The sequence below is a fragment of the Scomber japonicus genome, chromosome 24 (assembly GCF_027409825.1).
Source record: "Scomber japonicus isolate fScoJap1 chromosome 24, fScoJap1.pri, whole genome shotgun sequence".
NCBI lineage: Eukaryota > Metazoa > Chordata > Actinopteri > Scombriformes > Scombridae > Scomber > Scomber japonicus.
Genome location: NC_070601.1, coordinates 14151350 through 14168182, shown reverse-complemented (window position 1 = coordinate 14168182; position 16833 = coordinate 14151350). Strand labels below are relative to the sequence as shown.

Genomic DNA, 16833 nt, shown 5'->3' with positions numbered 1-16833 from the left:
ATATTCAAGGTGTGCATGGAAACAAGGAGACTTGAGCACATTGGTATTTTGGTCACTTCTCAGCAAATAGATTGATCATCCCAAAATGAGACTCTCATAAATCTGCCAAACTTGCTACCAGTGATGTTAATGTCTTTCTCTGCTTTATGCTAGAGCACATTTTAAACTATAATGTAGAAGTAGCTCAATCAGTACAATAACATCTTTAGCAACCCAAATGAACCTTTTCAGATGACTTTTATCCAGGGAAATTTAACAACAGATCAACACTCTCTGCATAAGGCATGTTTCGGTGGATTACAGAGGTCATCATGTTATTTTATTGTGGGTTAGGGTTTGGGGACATTTTCTATATTTTCAATGACAATACAATACAGTGACTATTTGGGCAAATTTATGACGATTTTGCCAATATTGGTAATAATAATTTGACAAAGACTAAATTGAGCACAAAAACCAAAAACATTTGGACAGCAACAATTTTACTCTGGTCATTGGTAGGTGAAACTCTTGCCCAATGGCTGGATTGGCCTGATTGAAATGTATGGGAAATACTTCATTGTTTAGTGTTAGAACACAAGAAAGCAATGAGTTGTAGAATGCAACAAAAAGTTCTATTGGATGGGCTGATAATGGGCTGCCACTTTGCTTCAGATTGAAATATCTGTTCAGCTATTGGGTGGATCACCATGACATTTTGAACATTCATAGCACTCAGAGGATGAAGCCTACTGACTTGGTGATGTCCTGACTTTATCCTCTGGAGACTGTGAATGTTCCACCTCATGATGGCTGGTGGTTAATTGAACAAAATAATAGTTTGTTTCTTGTAAGTGCCCAAAGGATGCACATTGTTACCCATGGCAACAAAATGGTGCCATTTAAGGGTTAAAGCGCATGGAGCTGTCCAATGTGTGAAATGGCTCTGTAGGTTGTAACGTTCAATAGCTTCACTGTGACTTTTGGCCTGGCTCAAGGGCAATAATGTGGCTGTTTCCCCACTTTCCCTCTGCCTTTGTGTTGTAAGTGATGAAATAATGAAAGTCTCAAATTGAGGTCTGGGTAGAAAGAGCTTTTAGTGCAAACACATCTCTTCTAGATGGCTGTTTGAGTACAGGTTTTGTTTGTCTTGTTGGTCTTACATTCAAGATGTGAATCAGCCTTTTTTCTTAACCTGGAGCATGCTCGCTTTTGTTGGGCAATATTGTGCCCTAAAGTGTTTAAGTACATACAGTGTCCCTTTATTTCTGCAATATTCTTCATTTATGCATTGAACCACAGTAATAAAGACACTTAGTTTTAGATGTATGTGTGCAGGAGATACTCACTACTTAAGAATTATGTTCTCCTCTCAGTAAAAATGTGTTCTTCACCACCAGCTGTCCATTCAGTGAGCATATTACAAGCTAAAACACAATTAATTAATGTTGTCACTCCTTTTACTGTGAATATGACTTAAGGGCAGGCCTACCCTTTACCGTTTCACTGCTGTGAGTCGCTGAGTGGTGCTTGCTGGGTGATGGAGACAGAGAGAGGGAGGAGAGGGGGGAAAAAGAAAGGGGGAAAAGAAAAAACAGGATTTGTGTTGTGGATTATCTTGTTATTTTATGGATTCAAATATCATTACAGTGTTAATTGTAGTAGCAAATTGGATGTGTGAAACAAACTGCAGATTAGTAGTGATACACTACAGCAGCCAATAGAGTCTTTGCAAATAGGCAGGTTACAAGCTGCAGGGGGGAAAAAATGTAACACTCCATATCCAAAGAAAGCTGTCGGTGTATTACAAGGAGAAAAGTGCTGAACAAAAAGCTGCCTTCACATGGAATCTACTGTAGTCAGTGTTAAAACAAAATGTCGTAAAAAGCAGCATATGCAGCCTTCTCTCCAACCACACCCCTACACCCCCCCCCTCCCTCCTCCAAATGTCTGTGTATTGTAAATCGTTTTCTCAATGGACCAGATGGAGGGAGAGCTATTGTAAGACCAGGACAGATGTTTCACTAGAATCTGGGTGTGTTTGTTTGCCTGTGCGTGTGTGAGATTGAGAGAGTGAAAGACACATAGGCAGCTAAATAGATTGAATCCGAAAGGAGAGTGGAACGAGTAAGAAGTAAGTGGAGAGGAAGGGAGAGAGGGTATTAAAATGTTTAAACATACAGTCCAGATTACCTGCTGATGTTTGAATAAATGGCTTTGAATATGGCTTTTTTATGCAAACTAAGCATGTTTAGTCTCTGTTGGACTGGTTCTACCACAATGATTCATGTTTTATTGTCATCCAAATGAGCAAAAGCAATGACAGTTGTTATTAGGAATCCCTTGCAGTACAGTGGTGGTGAAAGTAAAAGTACATTCACTTTAGTCACTACTTTATGTTTTAAATGACTTCATACCATTGACTTTCCATTGATTTCACATACAAAATATATAATGATCAAATAAAATATGTTGCTTTTACCCAATTTATAAATGACTTAAAATTTACAACAATAATCCAATAATATAATATGAATAGTAATAATACTGGTTGCAGTGACTCTATATAATGAATCCTTTTACTATAAGTATATTTTTCTGATATATATTCTGTACTTTTACTTAAGTAGCATATTGAATGTAGTACTTTTACTTGTAAGAAAGCATTTGTCCACTGTGGTATTACAATCTGAATACATAAACATAAAATGTCCTGTGGGATATAGTGAAAATTGACTCCATCCTGGTGATGTTGATGTGAATCACGTATTCTGCTTTGTGAAGAGGCTATAACCAATTCCAGCTCCAACATCAGTATCTCATTTTCTTGTTTGTTGTCAGCCTAAGATGTTATAGAACTAATGTATGAATTCTGTTTTGAGTGCATATTCCCTTTAATGTTACTTTCACTTGTCTGCCTCTCTGATATCACCTGACCCAAAGTCACCTGTGCTTCATTAGAGTGTTTTTCTCCTGTTCTTCTCTCTTGCTCTGTCTCTGTTTACTATGAAACACATTCTGGGGATAATTGGGAAGATTTGATCACCAGGCTTAAATGTGACTGATGCTTTTTCATCAGAGGTAAAGCCCAACTACTTGTAATGGAACTTGTCTCAGGTTTGATGATGGCAACCTCCCATGTTGTTGTGTCTCCTAATTACAGCATGTCATGTGTCCTGCTGTAAAAGCAACTAGTCTTCCCCGTGCCTCCTCACTCCTCAGAAGCAGCAGCAGCAGTGAAAGTGAAACATCTCGTGCAGCACCATGGTCAGCGCCTTGCTCGTACACAGCAGCGGGCCTCCTTACTCTAAGCTCTGCTCTGTCAGTGTATCCCCGGCACATTTTTATGCAAACAACGTGAGGAAAGTAAATCGGAAACTGGAGGCAAGACGAGACATTTAAACACACGGCGGGTTGGACCTAATAGTGTCCAGAGGCTCAACATTAATGAGACACGCGATACACCTGCGCGCGCTGCCCTGACGTCAGCCCTCCCAGCACCGCCGGAGCTCGTGACTCACAAAGTAGTCACAGGTGCGCCAAAAGTAATCACTCATTAACGTCAAAAGTTATGTTTCTACATAATTTGTTGTCGTTTTGTTTAATTAGGCTGCTCCTTTTCAACGCTGATGTCGTAAAATTGAAGTAACGTTAGTACTTTTTTTTTTAGGAGAAATATTTTTTTTTAAAAAGGCTAAATTTGACCTGCTGTGAGTGGAAGAAGATGGGTAAAGGTAGCTGAATTCGACGTGTGCTAACTATAACGCAGCTCGTTAAACACAATAGAGAGTAGCAACTGAGCTAGCAGTTACGTTACAATTACTCAGTTACCATTCAGCCCTGCCCCTACTATCTCTGCCTCCGTCTGCTGCTTTGTCTACGCATCCATGTGGGTTTCTCCCCTTCGCAGTTACAGTGTCCGTCAGCTTCTCAGCCATTGGCCTCAGAGACCATCAGTCTCCTCTTCACAACAATAGACCCCGGCGCGCACACGCGCAGCCGCTCACGCACGGGCGCAAAACACGCACAGCGCTTTCGAGGAGCGACGGTGAAATGTTGGTTAAACTGCGGTTTACCGACTCCTTTCTTTCCAGCTTCACATCGGCGAGGAGCGCAGGGAAGCCTCTGCGATGCACTCAACCGGGGACCCGTCGGAGTTGAAATAAGGGGAAACACGGGGGGTAAGGGGAAGAAAGAAAAAAAAAAGAAGCAGAGAAGGGGAGATTTTTTTCTTCTTACGAGGATGACTGACTGGTGACAAAGAAAACGGGGAGCCCCTCTGGCTTTGGTTGTCGCCCGCTAGAACTTGACGGAAGGCGTTTTGGGGGACTGGCTTGCTCTCACTTGGACAGCCAAAGATTTTTTATCATTATTATTTTTGGAGGGGAATCATGCCTGTCCGGAGGGGTCATGTTGCGCCACAAAACACATTTTTGGGAGTAATAATTCGGAAATTCGAGGGACAAAGTGAGTACCTTCTCCTGCTGTCCAGTGTTGTGTGGGTGCGCTGTATTGTGCTGCCTTCCTTTTGTGTCCTGCTGCATCCTTACAATAATTAATAATAGCTTAATAGGCCCTCTTTTGATACAGGTTGTTAGACTAATTCTGTTTTTCCATTGATTTCCATGAGCTATATGTTAGAGATCTATGAAAAGTAATTATAAGTTAAATATCCAGTTATCTTGTCCAGCAGCCTGCTTGTCTTATAGTTCTGTATTGCTCTTGTACTCATATCCTCCAGTAGAAATTGTAAGTTAAAAACCTGAATGTGAGAAACAAGATTGGATTATTTTCAGATTATATCCCAGAAATGTCTTCAGTCGCTTTCATGAAATCCTCCAGTTGTGTTGAGTTTTCATATTCTCTCTGCTTTGTTGCTACACACCATGCTGGAGGCCTATTGAATAAAGCAAAAGGAGTAATCACTTGTGCCATAAATCTGCTGTTACAGCTGAAAATGTGGGAGAACGGGCTCCGTTCACATGCTATTATATTTCAACTAAAATATGGAATAGTAGAGTAGGATTCCCCAAACAAAGAAGATGGCTTGCGATGCACATGAGCTACAAAGGATAGATTCTATTTGTCAACAACAGAAAGTGCAATAATCTAGCTGTCATAATTATGAACACAATTTATTGAATAAGTTTAATAAATCCATTCTGCTTATAAAGTTTCAGTGTTTATTCACAGAGCTGAACAGCTGAGCAGCTATATTTAGGGATGCAATGGAGGATAATCTCTCATAAAACCATATGTTTGTGGATTAAAACAATTTTCATAATCTCTTTTATCCTGTTTATGTATTCATTTCTTTAATAACCAATTTACAGTAAATTGGACTTGTAAAATGATGTGATGTTCTCTCATGAACAAATTAACATTCTTCAATTTCCCCTTCACTCCTTGACAGATAAGAAATTCATCATAGCCAATGCCCGGGTGCAGAACTGCGCTATCATCTACTGTAATGACGGCTTCTGTGAGATGACGGGCTTCTCCCGGCCGGACGTCATGCAGAAGCCGTGCACTTGTGACTTCCTGCATGGCCAGTTCACCAGTCGGCACGCAGTGGCCCAGGTGGCCCAGGCGCTGCTGGGCTCAGAGGAGCGCAAGGTGGAGATTACCTACCACCGCAAGGATGGTGAGTACAGGGTTGTCTGTGTGTGCTCAGCTTTAGTCTTAGCTTAGAATGTCTGCTGCTGTCACTCCCTCTCTCCTAAAGTAATGTTTTAGTCTCTTTTCCACCTTTAGACTCATAAGTATGGCTTTAAAACACTTAAGATTTGTGTTAACAGTGTTTGAATTAGGTTTAGTTGTGTGCTGCACCGGACAGAACCAACTGCAGTGTTAATGCAAGATACACAGATGTGTGAAAGGTGACTTTTACATTGTCTAACACTTGAAGTACACAGTGGGTAATTTTTAGTTCTGAGTCGGCTCTATCTGGAGCATTTTGCAGCAGCAAATCACTAAGGGCACCCATTTAGAGCCCTGAAGGGGGGCGGGGAGCCGCAAAGGTTTCCTTTGCTGTGAAGTCCAGTTTTGAAGTGATGCAGTCGCTGGGTGGCTGGGAAAGATGTTCATTATAGTCTGCACTGGGTAGGGCAACCTGGGAAGGATGTAGCTCACTTCCCTAAAGACTAACTGGGAGATAGTTCACATTAGAAGGTGTGTGTGGTTTCACTATTTGCCCTCTCCTCCTCCTCCTCTCAGTCTTCATCTCCTCCAAGAAAAGAATCATGTCTGAGCAGTGTTGTATAAACAGATGTTACTCAGCATCGATTCAGCCACAGGATCTGATGTAAACATTTGAGCACAGCGTTAGTATTCACAGCCCTGACGACTGTCTGTGAATGACTATGACGGAATATCCACCGTTTAAATAATCTATTGGCGTGCATATGCTGCTTCTGAATACTGCATGCAGATCATGACTTGGCATGACAGCTGGTATTGTTTTGACGAGTTAGAAGGCGAGCTTCACAGTGAAAGTTTAAACCAGTGGCATCAACTGTGCTGGTTCAGGGAGAGTTCATGTAGCGACCTTTAACAATGACATATGTATTCAAATGATTAATCTTCCTTGCATAACAACTATAGGCTGGTAAAGTTTCACTATGGCACATATGAGACTTCATAATTTTTGATAGTTCTAGTTTTATATGTATGAGCACAGTGTTTGACTTGTTATATGTTTGAGGATCCCAGTGGAAATAAACCATTCATCTGTGTTTTTATCACTGATGATTGTTGTTACTGCAGTGGAGTTATAGCAAACTTTTAATGACCATATAAATTCACTCAGCCACCCACTGTTACTGCCATATGATTGCAACACATCAAGTATGCTGTATTTTGGCAAAAGAAGAATGAAACTGTTCAGTCCCACGGTGCTTTTTAGCTGAGAATCTCTTTGTGTTTAATTGTTGCTGCAGAAAAGCAAAACAAATAACTTAAACCAATACTCATGGCCAATATCTTGGATTGCTGGATGGAAGACTTTGTACTTGAAAACAGTTTTTAGCTATATAACAGTATGTAATATCAAAACATCCATGAAATCTCAGTTAAACACCTGAAACACCTTTCTCTGTAACATCTCAAGTATATGTATTGTTTGCTAATTTATCAAACAATAATAATTACTGAATAAATCACTTCCACCAAAATCCTGATTAGGCCAGCCTCTTCCTGCTTGTTCAACAGCTTAACCAGCTAAGTTAGCACCTGGCAGTGGAACCAGAGAGTCACCCTCTTTGGCTCCTGATCTGTGGAAAGAGTTAAAATGTGATCTCTGCTCACAAACAGATGGCTTTTTTTCATGGATAATGAAAGAAGATGCTGTCGGGGAGATTTTTGTTTTGACATTTGATGTGTGACAGGAGCTCTGGATCAGTGGCAGTGATGTGGTCTTAAAAGATTGTGTGTGTGTGTGTGTGTGTGTGTGTGTGTGTGTGTGTGTGTGTGTGTGTGTGTGTGTGTGTGTGTGTGTGTGTGTGTGTGTGTGTAATTCACACTCATGCTGGTATAAGGAAAACCAGAGAGAAAGAGGTGATGTAGACTCAGTTGAAGACGGTTTACAGACCATTTACAGATGATAGTATCCTTGGAGACATAGATGTGTGGGGTCAAAGGTTAAAAGCGTGTGATAAAGCGTTACAGAAGAATGTTTGGGGGAACAGGCAAAGTGGAGATATCAGCTTATTTTTCCGTCCTCTTGAAAATGTCAATATGAAACCTATAACCTTGTTTTATAGTCTTTACTGAACTGGAAAAAGACCCATAGTGACCAAGTAAGAAGCTCGATCTGTATCATAAATACTACAGCTGGCCTTTGGTTTCCAGTGCTTGAGTTAACACCCTGCAGCATCTCTTATTTTATGTTTTCTACAAATTTCATACAAAAAATCCATTTTGTACAAGTTTGTACTTCACCGCTGCTTTTCAGATGGACATTTTATACTTTTTACTCCACCACATTTATCTGACAGTTATAGTAACAGTTAATATTTTGATGATTGATGTTGAAATTTTTCTCCAGGAACTTTCGTGTGTTCTTGTTAACTCAGTAGAATATTGCACAGTTGCGAGCACCTTCAAGCAGGTTCTCCAGATGTTCTGTGGAGGTATTTTTAAAAATCAGCACACAGGAACCATTAGTGAGCGCTCCTATTAGTGAACAGCATCGCTTAACAACAAGATAACATTATGTGGAAACCTTCCGGGAATATTTGTTGAACTAATTAACCAAACAAGAATGTTGTTTGAAGGCTATAAAAACATGTTGGTACCAGAAAGCAACATAAAGGGGAACATGGGACCAACTACTCTACTTTCACATTTTATACTTTGTTTTTTTAGTTGACCTATGTTCAGAATAGAGGACTCTCACTCAAAATGGAGTATTTTTGTAGTGTATTAGTACTGCGTTAAAGGATTTAAGGACATTAGACTTGACCATAACAGGTCTGATGTCTCTGTAGGCCGGTGTGTGTGTCAGCCTAGCCAAGCTGGGGGTTCAGTCTGCATCGATCCGCTGAGCAAACAGCATTAATGAGGACACAAATACCTTCATGTTGCATTGATCTTCAAAACCGGTGCATTGGAGAGGGGAAATCAATGACGGCCAAACGCCCTGCCTCCACTGGCTGGCCCACGGGAGACTTGGATAAAAAGAACCAGAGGGCTTCTGACTGTCGGACCCTTCAGTGAGGGGGGGGGGGGGGGGGAAGGCCTCATTACCATTTGTATCCTGTGCCTCTAATTACCTCAGTGTTTTCCTCTCACCTGACTCAGAGCATCTCCAGGGAAGGTCATACACCTGTTTCAGCGAGACAGACCGCTCTTATAATCTTTTTAACGATAAGAAAGTATTACTGTGCAGTTAATCAGAGATCCTTTGTCATGATTTTATCTTTGCAGTTTCCACTTCAAATCATGTAATCTGCTAACAACAAAGTGTTATATTTATGTTCCGTTTAAATCTCAGGCAGTATTATTTGTCTAACTCTGAGCAATACTGCAATAAAAACAAAGCAAGGGACTCAAACATGAGATAATTAAGACTAAAGGATTTCAAGTCATGACCATTCAATTTAGTCAAGTTACAACGCGGCCATTTTTGCGTAACGGCTTTTGTCCTTCCCGCAATCCAACACTCTCAGGCTCAGGCGCTCGCACACACACACACACACACACACACACACACACACACACACACACACACACACACACACACACACACACACAAACAGATCTTAGGCCCTATACCTATTGTCTGCTGTGTTGGAACTCCAGGGGAAATGTCATTGCCGCAAGCTGATTGCTCCTCCAGTAGTGGACCATTGGGGTTTCTAGGAGGCAATCTTTTTCTCTTTAATCCTCTGACCCGGGGTCTGCATAAACGCATCGCCCACTGTCCTTTGCAGTCCGTGAAGGAGATTCTGCTCGTCAGCACAATCTCCAGCACATTTCTTAATGCTTTATGATTTGTGCCTTCACTTCCTCAACCAGTACTGCTATTTTTTTGCCCTCCACTGCTCACATTTCTATGACCTCTGTAGAAGTAGCTGTCATTTACAGTAAGGTGTAGAAGTTTATTCCAAATCCCCGTACTTGACATTTAGAAGCTGAGCTGTTTACTGCACTCGCTTGAAGAGCAATCTCAAATTCAGAAGAGGCAAGTTATTCTCCAATTTGACTTTTATGTCATTTTGATTTTTGTCAAAGGCCACCCTTACGGTTTCACATATTTTCCCAAAGCATTGTTATTACTTTATATTTAATAGTACTGTTTTGTACTGACAGACTTGATTTCCAGACTGTTTAAATAATAAGAGGGTCTTGTAGATGTGGTATTCTGATCTTGTAAGTCATTTTTCACCTGCATAGCTTAAGGCTCTGTGTAATATGAGTGACTGTTATTTATTGTATAATTACCCCATAAATGTTCTCTGAGCTGTGCCTCTGCTTAACTCAATCAACACCTGGAAAAGCAGAGTGACGCATATTGCTTTAATCTTTAGTGATGGATAAAATGACAGTGCACGTGTAAGAGAAGAGAGGATACTGCAGTAGTCATTTTCCATAATGTAGTGGTTGGTAGTGCATGTTTATTTTTTGATGTGTTTTTGTGTATATGTTATGAGTTGTGCTGAAGAAACATGATGATACATTTTGTATGATTATAATCCCATAAAATCAAAAACTCCTGGATAAATTAAATCATAAGGCACAGGCAAACAAATTAACCAGTAATTATTTAAAGGACAAACATACACACAGATTTAGACTGGAAGCTTGTGTGTATATATGTGTAAATATATATTACCCCCCCCCCCCCCCCCCCCCCCCACAGTGCTACTTACTATAGCAGAGTTGTAATGTAACACAACAATGATTCCTCTCATATAGTTTTGAAACCTCTCTGTGGTAATTTTACTTTAGCAAAGAACCATCTATTTGAGAAACATTTGAAGTACTCCGTATTAGGCTCCATAATGAGCAATAAAGCTGAGGGTAAAAGGAAGAAACTTCAGAATGAATCATTTTACATTCAGTTAGTAATTGACAGAGTCACTCTGCTATGTGGCTTTACAGTAAATGCTGGAATGTTGCCAGATTTTGGATTTGGGGTTTTGTTTTGTTTTTCTCCCTCTGGCTGTGTTTTGTTAAAGATAGCCATATGGTCTATTTAGATGCTAATGCTTCTCAATGTAATTACACACAAAATAGCAAGGGGTTGGATTTTCAAGATCAAATGTGTACTCATCCAAAGAAAATGCAAATGACAAAAAAAAAAGCCAGACCAAGAAGCACAACACCTGTTTCAGATCTTGTTTTGATGAATGCACTGTAATTAACTACAATCAACCATGCAGTCACTGGTTGGGTGGCTCAGTAGTGGCTGGAAATTCTGGCAAGTTTGGCGTGTTGGTGGCATTTGTAGTCTATGGAATCCTTCACAAAAACATTGCCAATAAACATTTTGGCTATAGAAAGAAAACTCTCCTGATTTTCTTGTATCCCTGTTAGTACCTGACCCAGCGAAATAATCAAGGAAGGTGGCAAACATCAGACCAACTCTTTAATCATATCCTTCTGTCTGCGTTTATCGAGGGATATACAGTACATCAGTGCCCCTGGCTGGTGACATTACATCAGGGTCATCTTATCTCCAAGAAGGCCAGCGGAGATGGGATTAAACACACTTCAATGCAGGCTTATCATCTGGGAGGAAGAGTGCTGGAAAATGCCGAGGGAGGTGGACCAGAACCAGGCCTAACGGGAGCAAAGGCATCCCACGGGGAGAACATTGTGGGACAGCCTGAAAAATGGAGACCACACCTGCCCTTGGTACAGATGCCTTCAGATGATTCAGATTTGTGCCTGGATAATATGAGCATGGACTCGCTTTTCTCCAACAGGGGACTGCACCTGCCTCATTTAAATACCACAATCCTCCTACCTAAGATCAATGAGATATGATTCATCTGCAAAAGGACTTGTATGCATTAGTGAATCTTGGCTGGATACCTCAATCAAGGATTATGTTTTAGTCAGAAAACATAATTTATATGCAGATGACACTGTAGTACTGGTTTCTCATAAAGATAAAAACATGGTTGAAAGTACACTGACTGCAGAGCTTCTCTGAGTCAGCAGGTGGATGACGGGAAAAAGGGAACCCAAACTGTTTGGGTCAAAGGTAAAACTGAAACGGTCCCTGGTTTTAATGTTGTTGATGGTGACATTTGCAGCTAAGGACAGTCAGTTGTGTTGGATGTTTGTTGGACTAATATCAGGAGTAGGCCAAGCTGAAAAGATGCTCATTGAGGTCAATCAAAGAGCACCCTTCTTAGCCAGAATTTAACATTGTCTGTCCAGGAAAGCAATGGTGACCCAGGCATGAACTCTTCTCAAAACAAGGTGGTTAGGGTTATTCTGAATCTCCCCATGAGAATTCACATGGCCCCTTCTCAGTTTTAGAACCGTGGGTGTTTGAAAGTACAGGACTGAGTCTCTTGGATCAAGTTTTACATTGTTCATAGGATTTTCTATGGTGAGGGATATTCAGGTTATATACCATAGAGTATTTTGTCTTATCGTAGGGTGTCTTTCTTTATTTTATTTTCTTTGTTTTGTATTGATGTAGTTTATTTTAAGCATCATTCATAGCCCCAGACCTAATAATCTACTGAGAAGGTTTAATGTAATGTAGATACATTTATATATTTATTTCTGATGTACAGAGTTTAATTTAGTTTTATTAAGTGAGTGGCGAGTAGGGCCAGACATTATCCAACAAGACACTAAGGCAGAGATTGATGTTGTGTTATCCTGACTTTTTATTTTATGGGAGCACTCAACACCCTGCCAGAGCTGGATTAGTTTGATGAAATTGTCATATAACATCAATCAATCAATCAGTGCTTCTCAGTTGACTACCTTTTAGTTATTAATTGATACATTCAGTGCTGCAAATAAATAGCCTAAACTAGAGATTACACATTTAGATCCGGTCTTAAAGGCAGCTTAAAAAATTCACTTAGTAAAAATAAACTATTCTAACGACGCAGCAAATATTTACTCTATGTCTCTCCATTCAGTGATTCACATAGACTAATCACAGTATCTTGCTTTCGATACTAAAGAGCAGGCTCTCGGGGTCTGAGGTGTTTCCAGAAATCTATAAGCTTAGTACATGGTAAAAGCTCTAACTGTCAAATAGCAAATGAGACCGCAAATGTCACGCTATAAATAGATGAAAGTTGGTCGTGCTGCAGCGATGCTCACCAAGATTATTTTTTCTTTTTGCCTTTAAATGTCTCATATTAATGTAGAAACTTGAGATTGTGATGATCACTCAGTATAACTCTTAAAAGACATAAGTCAACTTTAACACAGCTAGAAATAGCTCAGATTAGGCACCTATAGGCATTACACTTCAAAATCATCAGCATCAGACCCTGCTATAGATGATCCATTCTCTGACATGTTATCTAATATAAATCTGAATTGTATATACACCTTCAACAAGCAATTATTATCAGTACTGGAATCTAGTTGTAATTTTAAACAAAATGATGAGAATTGAGAAAATGCCAATGACAAAAGACCACAGTCCAAGGTGACATATATTATTCAGTATAATATACTGTAAGTGGAAGACAAGCAGTCAGTCCTTACATTTAAGAAGCTGGATGAAGATTTATTATCAAAATATTTACCCATTTATTTCCTGTCAGTTGACTAATTGATTAATAAACTGTTTGAGCTCATGTCGTAAATTTGAATTTTGTCATTTACTTTACAGTGAAATGATCTGATTTATTTGGCCTTGTTTTAAGTGACTTAGGCTGACATACAAAATTACAGAAACACCTTTAAGGTCCATGTGGCATTAATTGCTCAGTCTTGTTGATTTGCCCTGTACCACATCAGAAAGCTCAGACTCTACCTGTTTGAGCATGCAGCACAACTCGTGTTACAGACTCTTTTAATATCACACCTTGACTAATGTATCTCCTTACTGGCAGGCCTCTCCACGTGTATGTTCAAACCTCTGTAGATGATCCAGAACGCTGCAGCACATCCGGTCTTTAACCATCCCAAAGCGGCACATTTCACCCCGCTTTTCATATCCCTCGACTCGCTCCGGCTGCCATCCCATCCCCCATCCCATCTAATTCGAAACCCTGACACTCGCTTACAAAACAGCAACTAAAACAGCTCCCGCCTACCTGAACTCCCTCATTCAAGTGTACGCTCCCTCCCGCTCAATACACTCCGCCAATGAAAGGCGCCGTGCAACCACCGAAACAGAGCCAGAATGTTCTAATCTATAGAACCCTAACCCTTACTGGTGTTGTCGTGTGTCTCCTGATTACATCACTGCATGTGTCGTATCAACTCTCAGATGTCCATCACTCCAAACTCCAAACAAACCATTGAACCCTTGGATACATACCAGGGTTTAAATAGCACATTTTTTAACTGCTCGTCTTTATGATGGCCATTATTCTGTCGCAGTCAATGCTGCTAATTCAGCTCCACCATATTGTGTGAACTGCCTTTTAAGAATAACAAGCACCTAGTCAATGAGGCTCTATAGCCTCAAAGCATGTCAGACATGACGACTGATGATGATATGACTCTAGGGGTTGGACGGTGTGACAAACTCTCCTCTGTAAGAGCAATTCTCGTAGATCCACTGCTGTGCAAACAAGATTAGCTCTGTTTTGCTTGAACTCCCTTTCACGTTCTCAGATGTAGCCGTGTTTGAGAGCATACAGTCGACAGCTTGTGTCTCCGAAAGACGTGTGCATGATAGGAGAAAGAATGAGCAGCAGAGAGGGAAATGCGGGTAAAAGTGAAAAAAAGTAGAAGAGCAGATGCGGCGGGGGAGAGATAAGGGGTAACACAAAGTTAACCTTAAGAAGTTACACAAGACAAAAAGAGTGCAGGGATGCAGGAAGCAGCATTTATCCTAAATTAATTGTGGCATGTGTATGTGAGAGAGATGAAGTGAGTGAGCAGGCAAGAGAGAGTAAATGAAGGTGTCAGAGAGAGAGAAATCAGGTGCAGAATATCAGATGGCTTCTTCCTTTGCGCCCTCTTGAATCTAGTCCAGCAGCTTGACAACTATTCAATTATGGATGGCCCTAGTTCTGTCTCCAACACCCTCTGTCTGTCTCTCTGCAGGGGGTGTTACCTCTTTAGGACGCCGTAAAAAATGATTCTCAATTGACCGCCCTAAAATGGTGTCAATTATTAGAGGTCCCAACATAGACTCAACCCATCTTGGTTCAGTTAAATGAAGGGGGTCGCCTGGCAAATGGCATGTGACTCTGAATTCGGGCCATTGGCTCGCTCTCATCAGTTCTCATGAGTGTGAGAGAAAGCAACGTAATAAGCAAGCTCTCCACACTCAATCTAAAGTGACATGGACAGATTCATGTTTGAGCAAAGGCTTTGATTTCCTCTATGTTCATGGCTCGCAGTGGATCCCTTTTTTTATAATGAGTCTCTTCAATGGCTTCCCCAGGCTGCTGGCAGAGGGAGAGGCTACAGAATTACAGATTGGTCATTTACAAGGAAAGCAGATTTATAGTTACTCTCCCTGGCTGCTGCAATTATACACTTGAGTGGTTTAAAACACTCAAAGGAGAGGGATGTAAAGAAGAGGAATACCTTTGCTGTGTGCTTCTCCACCAATATTTTTATATACTGTACCTCACTCTGACCACATGTACATTTTTGTGCTATTCAGATGTATTTCCTCCTGTCTATCACACCCCCACTTTCCCATCCCTATAAAAAAAGTCTGTGTGCAGAACAGCATAGTGTTGTCCTGGCAACCGTCGAAAGAGCCGTAATATATCATCGCAACTCTCAAATTCGTCCTGGCATGTCTGCCTATGGGGCTCAAAGCTGGAGAACAGAACAGACTACCGGGACACAGTCACACAATCCTGAAAGTGTCATCAAAAGCCGAATCTGAATCTGAGTTAATTTGCCAAGTTCAACGAAGGCAGAGGAAATTGATTTGGTGATGCCGGTGTAGAGTCATACTAACACATGTTCATAGGCACACCCATTATGAGGACAACAGGATCTCATATATTGTACTGCAGAATGATGTGGAACCCTTCAGGGGAGTACAACAATCATTTGAATTCACGCCTCTTAGAAATTAATTCCTACTGTAATTGTGTAAAACCTAATTAAAAAAGACCAAGTGTCTACATGCTAGCGGCTGTTGTAGGCTGTGCTTGGGCATGGAGGTGCTTACAGTTAATATTGAAGTCAGCATGCAAACATGCCCACAATACCAGTGCTAAAATGATGTAATATTTCATTTGTTTTAATAACATGCTAAGATTTGCTAACTGGCACTGAACATAAAGTACATGTCATTAGTTTTATGAGTATTTACTAGGAATGGCTTGATCCGATACTCAGGATTGTTATTGGTCCGATATTGGTCAAAATTTCAGGATCGGACATTGAAAAAAACAACTATCTGATACTTACTCCAAATGCTCAATTTAACTTTGCACGACAAGCCATAAACAGAAATGCAGCTGCTGCAGAGAGTGACAGTGACAGTGAATTAGCCTAGTGCTCTTATGTCAGCTGTGTGGAATTACTTTGCACGCAAGGAAGAGAAAAGTTGCCTGTGTGGTTTGCAGAGGAGGCAAAGCTACTACAGATACTTGTGTAAAAAAGATGTACTGATTCAACTCTTTACTCCAGTAAAAGTAAGAAAGTTCGATCACTTCCAGTGATCATTCACGCTCGCAGCCTCTCCAGCGGAGCGACTATAGAACAGACTTAGTTTAACTGAATGACTTAGAAGTCGCCAAATGACTTACTTTAATGAATTTCGTTAGTTTATATAATGCAGATGTGTAAAATATTACTTTTATGAGGGTCACAGTCACAAACTGTATAAACTTCATAATTGTGGTAGCAGCGGTGCAGCAGATGTAATGAAGTCCACGCAGCACGCTGGATGCAAACTAATATTAAGCCTATAGCCTATTCATTATAATGTCAATGGACATAAATTGAGTTCTTTTGCCTTAATAATGACAAAATAATACACAAAAAATGGTTGGATTGGGCATCCATATTCATAATATCTCCACGTTGCATTTAGTGTTGCTTGTTTTACATACAGTTCAACCCCAGAGGTTACATGTGAAAGATGAAACATTTAAGTTTGCAATTTGCACTGATTTGAAGTTTAAATAAAGATCTTATGGCTTGAGGAACATCATGAGCTATTTTATTTCTTCGTTTAGGGGAGCAGAATATTTGTAGCACAGTTTCAACATGGTAATTTTA

General features: G+C 40.4%; 1 protein-coding gene across 1 annotated transcript in view; it reads left to right on the top strand.

Moving 5' to 3' along the window:
• The first annotated feature begins 4370 nt into the window (after positions 1 to 4370).
• kcnh7 (potassium channel, voltage gated eag related subfamily H, member 7) overlaps positions 4371 to 16833 on the top strand; it is a 66871-nt gene continuing 54408 nt past the window's right edge. Inside the window, exons 1-2 of the mRNA XM_053314353.1 lie at positions 4371 to 4446; positions 5393 to 5623. Of these exons, the coding sequence (XP_053170328.1) occupies positions 4371 to 4446; positions 5393 to 5623 (307 nt within the window). The remainder of the gene's footprint in view (positions 4447 to 5392; positions 5624 to 16833) is intronic.